Here is a 16,838-nt window from a genome sequence, read left to right as displayed (position 1 = left end):
TGCTGCTCTGGGGTCCCAGCTGCCGGCCCCACTCAGCTCACTGCCGGCCTGGGGTCCTGGCCACTTGCCCCGCTCAGCCCGCTGCTGGCCTGGGTTTTTTTTCACCCAGGCCGGCAGCGGGCTGAGCAGGGCCGGTGGCAGGGACCTCGGCTGGCAGCAGCGTGCCATTAAAAATCAGCTCGCGTGCCACCTTTGGCATGCGTGCCATAGGTTGCTGACCCCTGTGCTAAATCAATAATGAATGAGAGGGGAAGGGACTTGCCCAAGAGCACACAGTGCATCAGTGCCAAAGCTGACAGTAGAATCTAGGGGCTTGTCTACACCATGCAGCTTTTAGTGACAAGCCTGTGTTGACACAGCCTTGTCGCTAAGTGTCCGTGTGTGTAAATGCTCTTTTTCTGTACTTTGTCAGCTCTTTTGCCGATAAAATACTTCCATCCCCGCGAGCGGCATTAGCTTTGTCAGCAGGAGAGAACCGCGTTCACGCCGCCACCTGCATTGGCAAAACTTTTGTCTTTCGCAGGGGAGCTTTTTTAAGTACCTGTGAAAGACAAACGTTTTGTCGACCACTTCACAGTGTAGACAAGTCCTCAATCTCCTTATTCCCAGTACACTGCCTTATTCTCTAGACCACCCATCCTTCCCTGTTCTTACTATGCTTGTGCAGGCTTGCACTATGCCTCAGTTTTCCTCATTTGTAGAATGGGAAGAAATGCAAAGCACAATCTACATTGGTAAAGTACAGCAAAATGCTGTTTCCTTAGAAGTCTCTATGCAGTTTCATTTGGAGACTGTATATGCCACTGCTTGTCCCAAACTTCTTTCAGCTTGGCTGTTAGCTGCTGAAGAGGTGGCTGCATTTCCGGAATGAGTGATCCCTGAGAAAGCAATATAATCTTTAAAGTCGTATGGGTTCCTTTGGGATGGAAAGCAGTGGACAACTATCACACTGAACTTTTAATTCACATACACACACTTGTCCCCCTGTCCAGTATCTGCTCACCCCTAGAGGAGAAGTATGAAGATACATTTAACCTTCCTCAACTATTCCATCAAGTTCCACCTCCCCTATGCCAAGGAGACTGCACAGCAGCCTGTTTGCCAGGTGCTGTGCTGAGGGACCAGGAAGGAAGGGCGGAGAATTTGTGGAGATTAGGATCACAGGGTCCTTGTCCTGGTTGTCAGCAATGAGCAGAACTGATAGCAGGCCCTGAGTCAGGGGCATGCACTTGGGGTTGGCTCTGCTTCAAGAGAGATGGAAAGAATTGTGGGGGGGGGGGAGGGTTAAGGAAACCCCGCATGTCCTGTGCATCTGGGGAGCCAGGCAGGTTATGCACACAGGTTACCCTAGCTGGCTTCTCTCTGCAGTGTTAAGCCAAAATCACAGAAAAGGGATGGAGGGGCAGGCTTGGGTGGATCGGGTGACCAGATAGCAAGTGTGAAAAATTGGGACCGGGGGTAGGGAGAAATAGGAGCCTTTATATATATTTTAAAAGCCCCAAATATCGGGACTGTCCCTATAAAATCGGGATATCTGGTCACCTAGGTTGATCAGTGGTGTGGGACAGGCTCTGTGGGCTAGAAGCAGAGAGGTAGGTGCTGGGGAGCAGGGATTAATGGCACCTCGATGCTCAGGTGTGGGTAGGAGCTTAGAAATGAGGGTCAGGGTACCAGGATCCGGGCTGGAAGGGGGCTAAGCATTCGTGAGTGTCTAGGAGCAGAGATCTAAGGGGACTGGAAGCTCAGGCGTGGCTAGCAGCAGGCGAGGAGGCTGAAAAGCGTCTGTGACCATTGTTCCTAATCTCCTGTTCCGTTTCCTCTGCTGTAGTTTTTTGAGAGCTACGTATTTATCCGTTATTAAAGAGGCCCCTGTAGGGTCGGTTCACCTCTGCCCACCGGGTGGTATTACCCGGCCCTGGGCTTTCCCTTCTTCCGGAGAGCGAGTTCTCACTGCAGCTCTGCAGGGAGGCTGTTGCAATGCGGAGAAGAACTGCGGGGAGGAGGGGAGAGTGTGACCGGAGCTACTTGGTGCAGCACATCGGGGTTATAAACAAACTTCAACCTTCTACCGCTAAAGCGACGTTTGCCAAGTGCGCGGTGCTCCTGGGAGAAGGGGGCTAACGCTGGGAGCTGCCTGCACCAAAATGTCTCTTCTTTCCTGTTTTCGTTTTGCCCCAGGCCCCAGTCTCTTGTATTTGCAAGAAGCGGTTTGTGTGTGGGCAGGGGCACGAAGGAGGAGCCTACAAGGGAGGAGTCGCCCCGAAGAGGCAGGAGGTAAACTCACGATCTCTCTGGTTAGGAAAGATTTGTTTGGCTGAGTGTAAAGGGATCAGGACCTTGTCGGCGACTCCCGAGAGGTATGTGGCTTTTCTTCAGCTGCGATCTGCCACTTAAATGAGTTGCCTTCGAGGTGCGTGCGGCCGTCTGAAGGGGTTTACAAACAGCTGAACTGCGGTAGTGGAGGGCTGGGGAGGAATTTCCTTTTTGCCAAGTTTCAGTTTTGGCAGACACGGTCTCTTACACAACCCTATTGCCTGTTTTGCAGCTGTCCCAGCACTGGAGGGTTTACAGATCAAAATTCTTTGGTTTTATTTTTCTCTCCATCTTAATATTTCCTTCTTTAAACTGTAAGGGGGGATGGGGACCTGTAGTCCCCCATAGCTATTGATTTGATTGCCGAAAACTTGGGCATGATGCCAAGCTATTGACCCTGCTCTAAATTGATAGTAAAATCTTCCATGGTTTGGGGAGAGAGAGCTGAATTTTTGCTGGAAATCCAAAGTTTCTCTGCTAGTCTTTACTCTGTTTCTTCTTGTGGGAGTGGGGTTTTCACTAGTCCCAATAGGCCTGCCCCAGGCCCCATCAGGGCAAAGTTAAAAAAGGGATGGGAGGAAATTGGTACTTACATGGAGCTTTATATTTTACAATGAACTTATTAATGCTGACAGCACCTGTGTGAGGTAGGTGCATTTAGTTCCTTGCATGTAAAGTGGGGTGAAGGCAGTAGAGAGGATAAGGCCTACGTCGTCCCCACAGGTATTTAGGTGCTTAACTCCCGGTGATTTAATTGACGTTCTGGATGTAAGTGATTTGCCCAAGGCTAGGCAGAGAGACTGTAACCGAGTCAGCAATGCACAGTCTGGCCTGTCCTCTAATTACTAGACCATCTCTCTTTAGAGGTTGTCTCATTCGTAGACTGATCCCAATGGAAAGCCATGGAGCTTTCATCCACTTCTTTGTTCTGGGATGTTGTTCTTAAATCCAGTCCCATCTATACATATTGCAGCTGTGCAGTATGTGTTCCTGGCAGTAGGCTGTGCTTTGAGATTGTAATGTGGCTCAGAGTGGGCTTGGTGTTTGGCAGCAATGTGCATGGCTGAAATAGTCAAACGAGCCTAAAGGATTTGGGTGGTGAAATCAAGGGGAATTGGGAACCTAATTCCCCTTGGCTCCTTTGAAAAACCCCAGAAGATGTTCTTTTCTCTCCAAACTGAGGACACTGTCTCTTTCATCCTTCTAGCCTTGTGTGTCAAAGCTAGTTGCCAATAATCTGCTCCAGGCCTTTGGTGTGTTTTGGTCAGTCAGATAAGAAATGTAAAAGGAAAGAATTCTTGAGCAGTGCTGTCATCTGGGCTGTATGGTGGTGAGACAGGCTTAGCTAATGGTGCTGCATCCCTCTTTCAGTCTGAATTGGTGAATTATGGTGAGGTCTCAGCCAAACCCTCCAGCATTATGGCAGGAGCAGGACTGAAGAGGCCTTTGCCTTGCGGGCACTGAAAATGGCCACTCCTCTCTTTTATGGTGCTGATGTCCTGATTCAATCACTGGTTATTCAGCTAGTACGCTATGCTCTCAAGCAGGGCATTTTATATTCCTCTCTGCTGTGGGTTTGTTTTGTGTTTGTTCCAAGTCTCCCCAGAGTCCCTGACTGAAGACCCACCACCAGCTATTGTTACCAGGGTCTGGATGGCGACTCCATCATTTCAGTATTTGCTATTGAGCAGTTCAAGAGCAGTCTCAAGGCCCAAGTGTGAATCCGGCATTCTTCTCTATGTTGGTGTTTCTAATACCCTAATACCACCCTGGTGGCTTATCAATGAAAGCAGCTGACATTTGAACCCAACTATATTAAATATTAAAAGGATTGAGACTTTCTGAGCTGGATTGTTCTTGCCATAAAGATGAAGGATGAGAGGACCGATTGTCTTGTAGTTAGAGGTCAGGAGATCTGGGTTCAATCCCCAGATCAGCCACAGATTCCCTGAATGGTAAATGACTTTACAGGTAAAGAAAAATGGGAATAATTCTGCCCTTTATGATCTGTCTTGCTTATTTAGATTGTAAGCTCTGTTAGGAAGGGACTGCCTCTTGCTGTGTGTCTGGACAGTGCCTGGCACCATGGGGCTCCAATCTTGGTTGATGTTATAGTAACAAATAATAACCTTAAAGGATAGAGCATGTAAATTGTAAATGTTTTTAGGCTGCTTTTGGAATTCTCAGGGAGGATCTGGGGTTGTTCTACTCAACTTGTTTGACTCAGCTGGAGGCTCTCAAGGTTAATTTGTTTAACAAAGATCTCTTGCACAGGGGAAGTGGATTGTTCAGTCATTAATCCCTGCACCTTCCTAGCTCTTGTGGACTTCTGGCTTGGGTTAAAAATTAACCTTTTCAATACTAATTCTGAGGGCTGGAAAGTTACTCCTCACTCCCAAAAGGAAAGGAGTAATTTTGGGAGTGCCCAGATGAAATAAATGTGTGACTATAAATCAGCAGATAGGAAATATTCAGTAGCTGTGCCAATTAAAAAAGATTAAATTTTACTGATAATCTGTCTGATGTTAATATATAAAGCCCTTAATAACCTAGATCCCCTGTACATGAGTGAATGCCTCTTTCCATTTAACGTATATGTTGTCTAAATTTCTATCTAGTCTATTTACTGTAAGGGGCAGAGAATATCTCTTGCTATGTGTTCATATGAGCCCTAGCACAATGAGGCCTTAGTCTTGGTTGTGGCATTGGGGCAGTATTGTAATAAAAATGCAGCAGTAGAAAGCAACAATCAACCCCCACCATAAAATTAATATAAGCCAAGCAGTCTTTTTTCTGACTACTGGCTGAATGTAAAAGCTTTCCAAGGCACCAGAGGGGAGATTGATTGCAAGTGACTCCAAAAATCAGAGCACCAAACATACTTTAGGTGTGAATAAATCTCACCTGGGCCTGTAGAAGTTAAGTGAGCCTAAATATGTTCTCAGCTGAACTGAGGTCTGTTGATTGGTTCCTCCTGATAAACACTTACAAATTTTGATCCTGAGTTATGCCAACCTCCCTGGGGCCAAGGTGTGTCAGTCTATTTCAGAGAGCACAGATGTTTTTGTGGTGACTCATGAGTTATCCCTCTTCCTTTAGGCACAGTATTACTTGAAAGACCTGTCCTAACGTTAATGCAAATGCTTCAGAAGTCTGACGGGGGAGGTGGCATGGTTTGTGTGGAATCAGGACACCTGGGATCAATTCCCACCTCTGCCTCTGTTGCAGTTTGTTTGTTGATTGTATTGTGGTAGCACCTAAAGAGCCCCAGTCATGGATCAGGACTCCACTGTGCTAGGTGCTGTGCAAACACAGAACAAAAAGATGGTCCCTGCCCCTTGCAATCTAAGTATGAGATAAGAAACAACAGCTGGATACAGACATGCTGGAAACACAAGGAAACAATGAGATGCTATTGGTCAGCAGGATAGGCAGCGGTCTGAGCACATAACTTGACAACACTAAGCAGGTGATCTGACTTGATGTGTGATCTTGGGCAAGACCCTTTCCCTCTCTGTGCCTGTTTTCCCTGCCAGCCTCTGTTTGTCTTTTTTTTTTTTTCTTTCTATTTCAACTGTACAATCTGCAGTGGGGCAGGTTTTTACTGAGTGTCTAACACAGTAGGGCCCAGATGTCAGTTGGAACCTCTAGGTGCTACCATAATACAAATAATAATGTGTAATCGGAAAGGCCCCACTTTGCAGATGTTTAACTGCATTAAGAGGAATAGCGTGGTTTTAAAACGGCTGACAGCGGTTGGGTCCATAATGTGACTTTTATACCCTACGTTAAGGAAGAATGTTTAAACACTGTAACAGAGCTAGTCTAGATCCTGGCTCTGTTGAATGTGGTCAAGGCCTAACAAGAACATAGAATGGAGTTAGTACTTCTTCCCAGGCAGTTCCTCTGTGCACAACATGACATCAAGAACAGAAGTACTTGCAGAATGCTGCCTGCTTATTGTTTAGATTGCACTAGCACCTAGAGCAGGGGTGGCCAACCTGTGGCTCCGGAGCCACATGCGGCTCTTCAGAGGTTAATATGCAGCTCCTTACCTAGGCACTGATTCCGGAGCTGGAGCTATAGATGCTAACTTTCCAATGTTCTGGGGGTACTCACTGCTCAACCCCTACTCTGCCCCAAGCCCTGTCCCCACTCCACCCCTTCCCCCGAGCCTGCCAGGCCCTCCCTTTCCCCCCATAGCCTCCTGCATACGTGAAACAGCTGATTGTGGTGGGAGGGAGGAGTAGGTGCTAATTGTGGGGGGCTGCCAGCAAGAGGTTCTGGGGGCTGGGGAGCGGATTTGGGGCTGTTGACGTATTACTGTGGCTCTTTGGCAATGTACATTGGTAAATTCTGTCTCCTTCTCAGGCTCAGGTTTGCCACCCCTGACCTAGAGACTTCAACTAATATCAGGGCCCCATTGAGCTGGGTGCAGGATTGCCAACCCTCCAGGAACGTCCTGGAGTTTCCAGGAATTAAAAGATTAATCTTTAATTAAAGTTTGTCATGTGATGAAACCTCCAGGAATATGTCCAACCAAAATTGGCAACCCTAGCTGGGTGCTCTAAATATACATACTAGAGACAGTCCCTGCCCCGAAGAGCTTACAGTCTAAAGCAGGGATTGGCAACCTTTGGCCCGCGTCCCGCCAGGGAAAGCCGCTGGTGGGCCGGGACGGCTTGTTTACCTGCCGCGTCCACAGGTTTGGCTGATCGCAGCTCCCACTGGCCGTGGTTCACCGTTCCAGGCCAATGGGGACTGAGGGAAGGGTGGCCAGCACATCCCTTGGCCCGCGCCGCTTCCCGCAGCCCCCATTGGCCTGGGACGGTGAACCGCGGCCAGTAGGAGCTGCGATCGGCCAAACCTGTGGACGTGGCAGGTAAACAAACCGGCCCGGCCTGCCAGCGGCTTTCCCTGGCGGGACGCGGGCCAAAGGTTGCCGATCCCTGGTCTAAACAGACGACAGCTAGGAGAAAGAAACTAGTAGTATCTCCAGGGTGTACACTACTAAAAATAGTCTCTTTAAACAATAGTCCCTTGTCTTTTCCATTGCATTTGGCAAAGGTATTGATGCCTGTTTTGCCTTTGTTCACTAAACCAGGTTTGAAAACACCTTTGTCAGCAGCTTAGTGCACCCATGTTACCTCTCTGGGAAACACGGTTACCAATGCAGGAGTTGCAAACCGTATTTAGGCCAAGTACCTCAGTGTGCAGAGGCTGACTGTGCTATAGTTGTCTAACATGGTTTAAAGCTGGTAGCGAAGACCAGGCTGAAGACATGTTGGGCCAGATCCTCAGCTGCTACTGTATATTGTCATAAAAACAACAAGGAGTCCGGTGGTACCTTGAAGACTATATACTGTATATTGTCATAACTCCATTGGCTTCAGTGGAGTTACACTGACTGACATCAGTTGAAGATCTGGCTAATTGTATGATAGAAATACTCCGCAGCCTGGAAGTGCTGGGTTCTGGAGAGACCTCCAGGAGTTCAGATCCATGCTCTTGGTCTGAGTCCACAGGAGGTTGCCAGCTGTGGGGTTGTGGTTCCTGTTTGTTCCCTCCTTTTTCCTTGAATCTTCTTGATTCACATTCTTTTCACAGCCAGTAACCAGAAAGGGGGCTAATTGTGGGTGTGGGGATTGCTGTTTATCTGGGTGGCTTGCTAATGCTGCAGGTATGGTATTTTATCATGTAATTAGTTCTGCAGCTGCAGGACTTGGTGGTGTTGGGCAGCATAACAGTCAATGATTTTATCCCCTGTGGGCGTTTTCCTGCATGCTAGTTCTATGAACAACTCTATCACACTAATTGGAATCGTATGGACGGGTTATTCTGTGTGTGAACAAATTCTAAAGTACCTGAAGAATGTTCAGCCACTCCAGAGTGCTATATTCCTCTTCTGTCTTTAAATATCTTCCCAGGGTAAAGCTTTTTGTCTGCTAGAACCTTTTTGTCTCTTCTTGGGAAACTTTGGAAATTGCACTGCATTTGTTACCATGCTGAAATAAAAAAAAACCACGTGATAATAAATCAACTCATGAAATTCTGCCAATGCAATGGGCAGGCTCCATTGGTTTGTATAATCCAAAGGTTGTTACCTCATTTTACATTGTGTTCTAAATCCTGCTGGCCAGCCATTCAGTTGTTGGGTCTGTTCAGAACATTACTCCACAGAGTCTTGAGGCTCTCAAATTCCCATTGAAAGCCTCTGCTCCCTTTGGTCCCCTTGACTCCCCCAGAAGTAAGGCTGGCATTTTCAAAGGGACACGGTCCATTTAAAAATCACACTCCTGTCTCCTGTCAACTGTTTGAAATGGGCCACCCTGATTACCACTACAAAAGTGATCTTTTTCCCTCCTGCTGATAATAGCCCACTTTAATTGAATTGTCTCATTAGAATTGGTAAGGCAACCCCCATCTTTTCATGTACTCTGTGTATATATCTTCCTACTGTATTTTCCATTCCATGCATCTGATGAAGTGGGATCTAGCCCACGAAAGCTTATGCCCAAATAAATTTGTTAGTCTCTAAGGTGCCACAAGTACTCCTCGTTGTTTTTTGCTGATACAGACTAACTTGGCTACCACTCTGAAATCTGACTCCTGTCTTGAGTCCATCACCCCCCAATTTCCTGAGATGCATGGAGGCATCTCAGAATACACAGCATCCACCACATAATACACAGCATCAACTTCCCACAAGGTAGTTTGCCTGAAAGTGGCATGGAGGACACTGGGATGCCTACCCACAGTGCAACATAATTTTGCTGATACAACTTGATGCTGTGTAGACACAGGACACTGGCACAAATGGCCAGATGTGAACATGCTCTGCCTAAATAGTTTTGTTAGGCCATGTCTACACTAGTACTTATGTCGGCAAAACTTGTGTGTCTCAGGAGTGTGAAAAAACACACCCCTGAGCGATATAAGTTTTGTCAGCATAGCGCTGTGCACGTGAGCATTTAGGTCGGTGGGAAACACTCTCCTGCTGATCGTTGAGCTGGTTTTATTATGTAGAGGGGAGAGCTCTCTCCCATTGGCATAACGCGGCTACATGAGTGATCTTACAGCGGTACAGCTGTGCTGCTGTAAGCTTGTAAGGTATACATATGGCCTTAGTGGCACTACGCAAACCGACCATTTCCTGGTACAGATTGCTAGCATAGATAAGGCCTTACTGTTGTTATAGATAGCATAAGAGAACTGTGTCTGTTTCGGGTGGGTCCTTCACACAGCAGGGGAGAGAAAAACACATAAAGTTAAGTGTTGTTGGAAGATATCTATGCAGGTGAGAACTACATGCAGCGGAGAGCAGGTCCAACTGGGGAGGTGAGGACTTAGTACAGCTATGTATACTCATCAGGTTACATGCTATGCTTTGCTATTAGGTCATTTGGCTAAAGCTGTGTAAGGGGTTGTGAGGTTCAGTTCTCCACTTATGCTGTTTATTCTTGTCTTCTCTGTTTCAGTGGGGCTTGCCTAGACCAATAGTTGCCAAAGATGGCAGAAGAAATCATCACCCCAGTGTATTGCACAGGCGTCTCCGCTCAGGTCCAGAAGCAGAGGGCTAAGGATCTAGGCCTGGGGCAGCATGAGAATGCAGTGAAGTACTTGGGCCAGGACTTTGAGAAGCTTCGGAATGCATGCTTACAGAGTGGAGCCCTCTTCCGAGATGACACCTTCCCTCCTGCAGCCGCCTCCTTGGGCTTCAAAGAATTGGGTCCAAACTCCTCCAAAACCTATGGAATCAAGTGGAAGAGACCCATGGTGAGGCAAGAATTAATTCCTCCCACGTACGGGATGTATTTGTTTGTGTCCTATGTAGAGAATCGCTCCTGAATCTTTTTCTTTGGGCAATCAATGAAACAAGGAAAGTTGGGTTTTTTTTGTTTGCCTCTGTAAATTCTGTCATGGTGTAATTTTCAAACCCATATAGGCAGTGTTTTCTGGTGGTTAGAGCCAAAGAACTAGCAACTATTCTTGTTTCTGCCATTGATTTAGCTGATTTAACTGGCAATCCACCCTGATTCCAACAATTGAGTGCAGTTGCTTAATTAGCACCCAGGGTTTGCCATGTTGTATCAGATCAATGCTACTAGCTTAGTAACCTGGCTCCTGCTGTTTCAAATCAGAGCAATCAGCCATCTACTTTGGTATCCAGCTTCTTGCTGTACTAGATTGGACCATTCGTAAGATAAGTCTGGAATCCCACTTGTAGCAGAGGCTGATATCTGGTGCTTCAGAGGAATCTACTTAGTGAATTGTGCAGTTTTTACTGCTGCATGCCTGTCTAGTCATTAAATCATCCAGCTCTCTTTAAAATCCATAAACAGCCTACCTATCTATCTATATGGCCTTTCCACTGTAGTATCTGAGTGCATATAGTGGCGAACTCTCTGACCTCCTGCAATGCCGACTGCATGCTTTGTGAAGATGTTTTTCTTTGTATTCCTTCTACATGTGGAGCACCTGTTATTAAATGTGAGTGATTCCCCTGTGTTTGTATTATGAGACACAGCATGGAGGAGGAGTTTTTGTTGTTTGTATTGTAGTACTGTCCAGAGGCCCCAGTGGGGAATCAGGGCCCCATTACAATAAAAGTATTATATATTGTATTACGCAGCACCTAAAGAGTCCTAGTCATGGACCAGGACAGGACCTCATTGTGCTAGGCTCTGTACAAACACCCAACAGTAATTCTTTGTCCTTCTTTCAAAAACTGTCTCTAACCAGGATGATTAAGAGACTTGGGATACTTACCATGCACATAATCCTAAATGTTCACTGGGCTGCCATTGTGAAAAAGTGGCCACATACTTCAGGGTTAACAAATGTAGATCAAAGGTGATGGCTTTGCCTAGCTGGACTGCATAGCATTCTAAGAACTGATATCCCAGTCACTGAAACTTTAAAAACCAAACTATGTTTTGTTTCAGGAAATGTGTTCCAACCCGCAGTTCATTGTTGATGGAGCCACCCGCACAGACATCTGCCAGGGAGCGCTCGGTAGGGATGCTGCTGGCTTCCCCTTGGGGGGGTGTCTCGCTTATTATTAGTGCTGGTGTTGAGAGACAGGGAAGACGGGAATCTGGGGGCAGAGGTTGGATTCTTGCTGCTGGAGAAATGTTGCTCCTAAGTGCTTGCTTGTTTATGCTTAGTGGTTTCACATGAATGCTGGAATAGGTGCATCTCTGAAGGACTCTTAAACATGACTAGCATCTCCTGCTTCCTTCTTTCATAAAGCCTTTAGAGATTATATGCTTTAATCTGTATGTCCATTTCCCTCTTTCCCCCCCCCTCCCAATTCCGTGTTTGAGGAAGGTGGCCCAGTGGTTAGGGTGTTAGCCTGTGATTCAAGAAACCTGTCTCCAATTCCATATTTTGTGATGAACTTCCTGTGTGACCGTAGCCATATCGCTTAGTTTCTGAGTGTCTGAGTTTTCATATCCGTAAAATGGGGATAATGGCATTTTCCTCCATCACAGGGCTGTTGGTAGGATAAATAAGCTAATGATGCACTCGGATACTACAAAAATGGGAGCCTGAAAGTAACCTAAGAATAAGATAGAGGGACAAATATAACATTCAAACATCACTGTTCTAACAGAGAATCCTTGTCCTGCATATTCTTAAATTGGGGATAAGGTCCATATGAATTAATGTAATATACCTCTACCCTGAAAAACGCGACCCGATATAACACGAATTCGGCTATAACACGGTAAAGCAGTGCTCCAGGGGGGCGGGACTGCGTGCTCCGGTGGATCAAAACAAGTTCGATATAACGTGGTTTCACCTATAACGCGGTAAGATTTTTTTTTTTTTTGGGCTCCCAAGGACAGCGTTATATCGGGGTAGAGGTGTAATTAAATTGTATTGTGCAAGTACCTAGGAGCCCCAGTCACAGACCAGGATCCAATTGTGATATGCACTGTACAAACATAGAACAAAACAATGGTCCTTGCCCCCAAAAGCTTACAATTTCATCTCCTTTATGCCCCAATTCTACAATGAGATCCTCCTGGGCAGACTCCTGTATGGAGCTCCCGATAACTTCATTGGGGCTCTCGGAGGGACCCATACACATGGAGCTTGATGCAGGACCTGGGTCTTGGGCAGGGACTTGGCATATGAGTGCACAGAGGGGCCTGAATGTTTCATGATTTTCCCCTTCCCCCTCATTATAGGCTGCCATGAGGCCTGCTGTGCAAATCCCAGTAATTCCAGGCTTCCTTTGCAGCGTATTCCTGCAGTTATTAGTTGTTCCCAGCCCTGCGAGACTGCATGCTCCCAGTTCATCTCTTCCCGCAAGCTCTGGTTTCTAGTGGGCTAGTCCAAACCATCAGATCACCAGGTGTGACTTTAAATAGTACAGTAGATAGATGCTGTGTGTCACATTAAATCCATTCTCCCTTCTGTGAAATATCACAGCTCCCTGAGCACAGAGAAGTGTGTGGGGAGGGGGGGAATAAGAAGGGGAAACTGTACTTTTTTTTTTTTTTTTTTTTTTTTTTTTTTCCTTCTTGCAACTACACAATGAAGGGCCACTGCCCCAGTGCCATTTTTACAAAGAAATTAGATCTATTTGGGACTGACACTGACTTCTAACCCTCTGAATTTCCCCTGGATAAAAGGGAGTTAGTGATATGGTCAAGCTAAATTGCTTTCCAAGTGGTTTTAAGCCTTCTCTGCAATGTGTCTGACTCAATAACGATCTCCCTTTTTGCAACTCAAGGCCAGACCACTGTTGGCACATTACACATAATAGAGAAGGAAAAAATGCCACAGAGATATGATTCTCCCCGTGAGGTTTTAAAACAGGCAGAAAGGAAAGACTGGTCCTGCCTTTTGCTGAGATGAAATGGTGATATTCTGTCTGGTTTCCTTTACTGTAGTTTCTATTTAGTTTTATCTTTTTGTGTATGTGTGTGTGTGTGTGTGTGTGTGTGCTCTCTCTTCTCTGTAATGTTCTCTAAGATCCCCAGCCTTGAATTACAAAAAATGGATTAGAGAGAATATTTCTGAGCTACAGAAACCTAGGGCTGGAAATGTACAAATCTGCGCCATTACCTTTGGATGGATTATTCTGACTACTGCAGGTTGGAGGCTAGATTTGGATTAATTTAAACCAGAGGGGATAGTGCTCTGAGACAGATGGACTCATCTACACACACAAGTTGTACTGCTCAAACTATATCAGTATAGTTAAAGCTGTACAACCCCCTCTCCCTTCCCTCCTGCCCCCAGTGTGGTGAGAGGTTGTACAGCTTTATACAGTTATACTGGTGTAAAGGTGTTTAGATCAGTATAGTTTATTCCTCTTCCATTCAGGAATAGTTATATTAGTATAAGGCACCTTTATGCCAGTATAATTGCATTCACACTAGGGACAGTACTGCTATAACTATACCTGTTTAAAATATATAGTGTATATGTACAAAACCTGTATGTAGATCAAGAGTGAAATTTTCAAAAGTGCCTAAGTGACTTAGACCCTAAGAGCCCACATCTCTCTGTCAGTGGGATTTAGGGTTCTAAGTGCCTAAATCCCATTTGAAGATGAATTTAGACACCTTTGGAAATTTTACCCGAGGCCTTTTGGGTTATGGGCTACTCCTGTAAGCGGCAACCCCTTCTGCAGAGTCCAGTCTATAGCCAGTTTGAATCACGCCTACTGCATGACTCTATTTCTATTAAAGGCAAGATTAGGGCCATCAAAGCAGAGGATGGGAGGGGATGGGAGGGTGGAGGAGTCATCTATATAATAATAATACTGTGCACTTATATGGCGCCTTCTATCTGAGGATCTCGGTGTGCTTTACGAGCAGTAATGCTTAACTCTGGCTCTGAATTTTGACCAGAAGAGGGGGTGCCTTAAGATTAACATGAAATGTTCCTAACCCAGACACAAACCTAGTTTAGTAGAGTTCCCACCCCAGGAGAATACTGCACTCTTTCCAGGTATTGGACGCTGCCTCTGCATTGCTCCCAGACCCATTAGTCACATTTTAAATCAATACACAATGCAAAGATGCAATCAATTAAACACAAAGAAGGCATTTTCCTCCCATGATGCACGTTTTTAAGGGTATCTCAATGGGAGGAAAGTCTCTGAATTTGAAAGGTGTAACAGCAGCTGCACTGGAGTGATGCAAACTTTGGAGGCATACCAACTGGATATTTAGTACACTGCAATGAGCTGTGTTCACCAGTAAGTTTGGCGGCAGCAGTCCTGCTGCCTGTGTTTTTTCTAGCCTGGGATGAGTGCTGCCCTGGATGAGGGAAGCCCCCTGACAGCTGCAGTCAGCATGGGGGCATGTATGTCTGCACTATGCCCCTCCCTACAGCAGATTGGCAGTTGGAGCAGGAATGGAGTCCAGCTCTGTTCAAATTCCATGAAACTTTAAATATCCCAGGAACACACGGGGTGGGGGGAGAGGGGGAATTAAACAATGCAGTTCTGATGTCCACTGGGGGTGTATGTGGGAGGAAAATGGCATTAACAGCACCTGGCTGGTTGCCAGCTGTCACAGCTGTTTCTGAAAGTGAGTCCCAATACAGCATTCTTTGGACTTAAAAAGCCTCATCTGCTTGTCCACTCCTTCCCATCTGCTGCCAGCCTTCATCCATCTATTCCTTTGCCACTGCACTGAAGCAGTCTTTAATCTGTCCCTCTGAGATTGTGCAGAAGCAGAGGAGGCAGCAAGTGTGGGCCAGCAGAGACCACTGAAAGAGCTTTGTAAGGAGCTGGCAGACAAGGTGGGCAGCCCCACATCTGATACTAAGTAGTTTTCTGGTCCCCATTAAAGGTGAACAGCAAAGCGACAAGTTAAGCCCAAATTGCTATGGTGACCTTGGACTTGTCAAGCTGTGGGAACACAGAAATTGCCAAACTGGATTAGACTAGGGGTCCACCTAGCCCATTCTCTGACAGCAGCCAGCACCAGCTGCTTCAGAGGAAGGTGCAAGAAATCCTATAGTGATCAGAGATCCTACCCCTCAGGAAACTGCCTTCCTAACCCTGTTTGAGATTGGCTGATGCCCTGATGCAGGAGGATTGGTAATATCCCATCTTCATTTTGTTTTTAATTACTGTTGTAACTTTGGAGAGTCTCATTATCCATATAAATATCCAATCCTTTTTTAAATCTTGCTAAGCTCTTAGCCTTATGGATATCTTGTGGCAAGGAGTTCCACATGCTGTTCCACGGTGCTATGTGGGGATTTTTTTTGGCACAAAAATAAGTTGTAAGTTATCTTTAATAGATATTTATTTACACAGTGTGTGAACTCTTCCCAAGCTTCACTTTGACCACGCCTCCTGGCACTGACACCCTGGGGTCTTGTTCTTTAGCTAAGGCAGTGCTGTAATGGTTAGATCAAGGAGCAGTGAGATAGGACTCCAGGGTTCTGTTCCTGGCTTGGCTATTGATTTGCAGCTCAACCCTGGGGCAAGTTGTTTCACTGCTTCATGACGCGTTTTTTCCACGAGGACTGACTGCACAGACATACAGGGCTTTATTGATCTTTTCAAAAGCACTTTGAGATGAAGGGTGCTATGGACGTGCCAAGAGTCACTATTTTTATACCCTTTCCCTACAGTCTCCTCGGCTGTGCATAGTGGCCTTGTGATGGTACTAGTCATCTGATACTTTGTCTTCCACAGCAGGTCCTGAATAAGTGTAACCAATTGTAGTGGCATAGTATAAAGTAAAACCTACCCTGGCTGAGATCCTCACCCCCATTCTGGCCCCTTCATGCTGGATAAAAGAGGCTCTAAAAGCTCCATATCTGGCCAGGGGAGGAACGTGCAAGCCCTGGCATGGGGGGTTAGGGCTGTGGGCACTGGGCCGGGTGTGTGTGTGTTAGGTGTGGGGCCACAGTCCATAGCGCTCCATAGATTCTGAGCTGAACTGCGGCCCATAGGGCATCCCCAGGAGGCTGCCATAAGTTAGGCTCTTGGAGCCGTCTCAGTTATGCCCAGGGCTGCTCCAGCTTCCAGAGCAACCTAGGATCGCGAGGGTTGTTTAAAGCTCCCCTCTCCCTGGGCGGTGAGTTCTGGACCAGCACAGGATCTCACCTCCCCCAACACCCAAGCAAAAACACTGTGCAAAGTGCACAGAGAACTGGATAAACTTGCTTGGGGACTGCAATTTATGAGGTACCTGGTCAAACTGTGAGGGGGCAGAAGCTCCAGTGGAAGGAAATTTCTCCTCTCATCTGCATGGAACTATGAGTTTTAGGCAACTTGCAAATTTGAGGGCCAAAATGGTTGTTTCCCTTATGCCCTTCACCTTGGATGTTCGTATCTCTGCCGAGTAACAGCCATAGTGTAGAAATCCAAGGGGGCTTCCATCATTTTTGATCTAAAACACCAAGTGGATATCAGACTTTTGCTGAGTCCGACTAAAGCCCAGAGTATTCCATTCATCATCAGCATTGCCATATTTTTGGTGCCACGTAAGTGAGAAGAGCAAATCAGCAGCAAAACTTAGAATGATCAGCTTTGGAAAACA

At 46.3% G+C, this 16,838-nt stretch overlaps 1 protein-coding gene across 4 annotated transcripts in view; it reads left to right on the top strand.

The window, feature by feature from the left end:
- The first annotated feature begins 1,930 nt into the window (after nucleotides 1-1,930).
- Nucleotides 1,931-16,838, top strand: part of CAPN1 (calpain 1) — a 57,900-nt gene continuing 42,992 nt past the window's right edge. The window contains exons 1-3 of one of the 4 annotated variants that reach the window (XM_008179681.4): nucleotides 1,931-2,274; nucleotides 9,792-10,089; nucleotides 11,259-11,328. In XM_008179681.4, coding sequence (XP_008177903.2) covers nucleotides 9,823-10,089; nucleotides 11,259-11,328 — 337 coding nt within the window. In that variant the 5' untranslated portion in view covers nucleotides 1,931-2,274; nucleotides 9,792-9,822. Of the gene's footprint in view, nucleotides 2,411-9,524; nucleotides 9,652-9,791; nucleotides 10,090-11,258; nucleotides 11,329-16,838 lie in introns of those variants that run through there. The other 3 variants (XM_005307886.5, XM_024100248.3, XM_042849693.2) reach the window with 3 other exon arrangements.

This window comes from Chrysemys picta, chromosome 7, assembly GCF_011386835.1.
Source record: "Chrysemys picta bellii isolate R12L10 chromosome 7, ASM1138683v2, whole genome shotgun sequence".
Lineage (NCBI taxonomy): Eukaryota > Metazoa > Chordata > Testudines > Emydidae > Chrysemys > Chrysemys picta.
The sequence above is the reverse complement of the archived record's forward strand: the minus strand, read 5'-3'. Positions and strand labels throughout refer to the sequence as shown.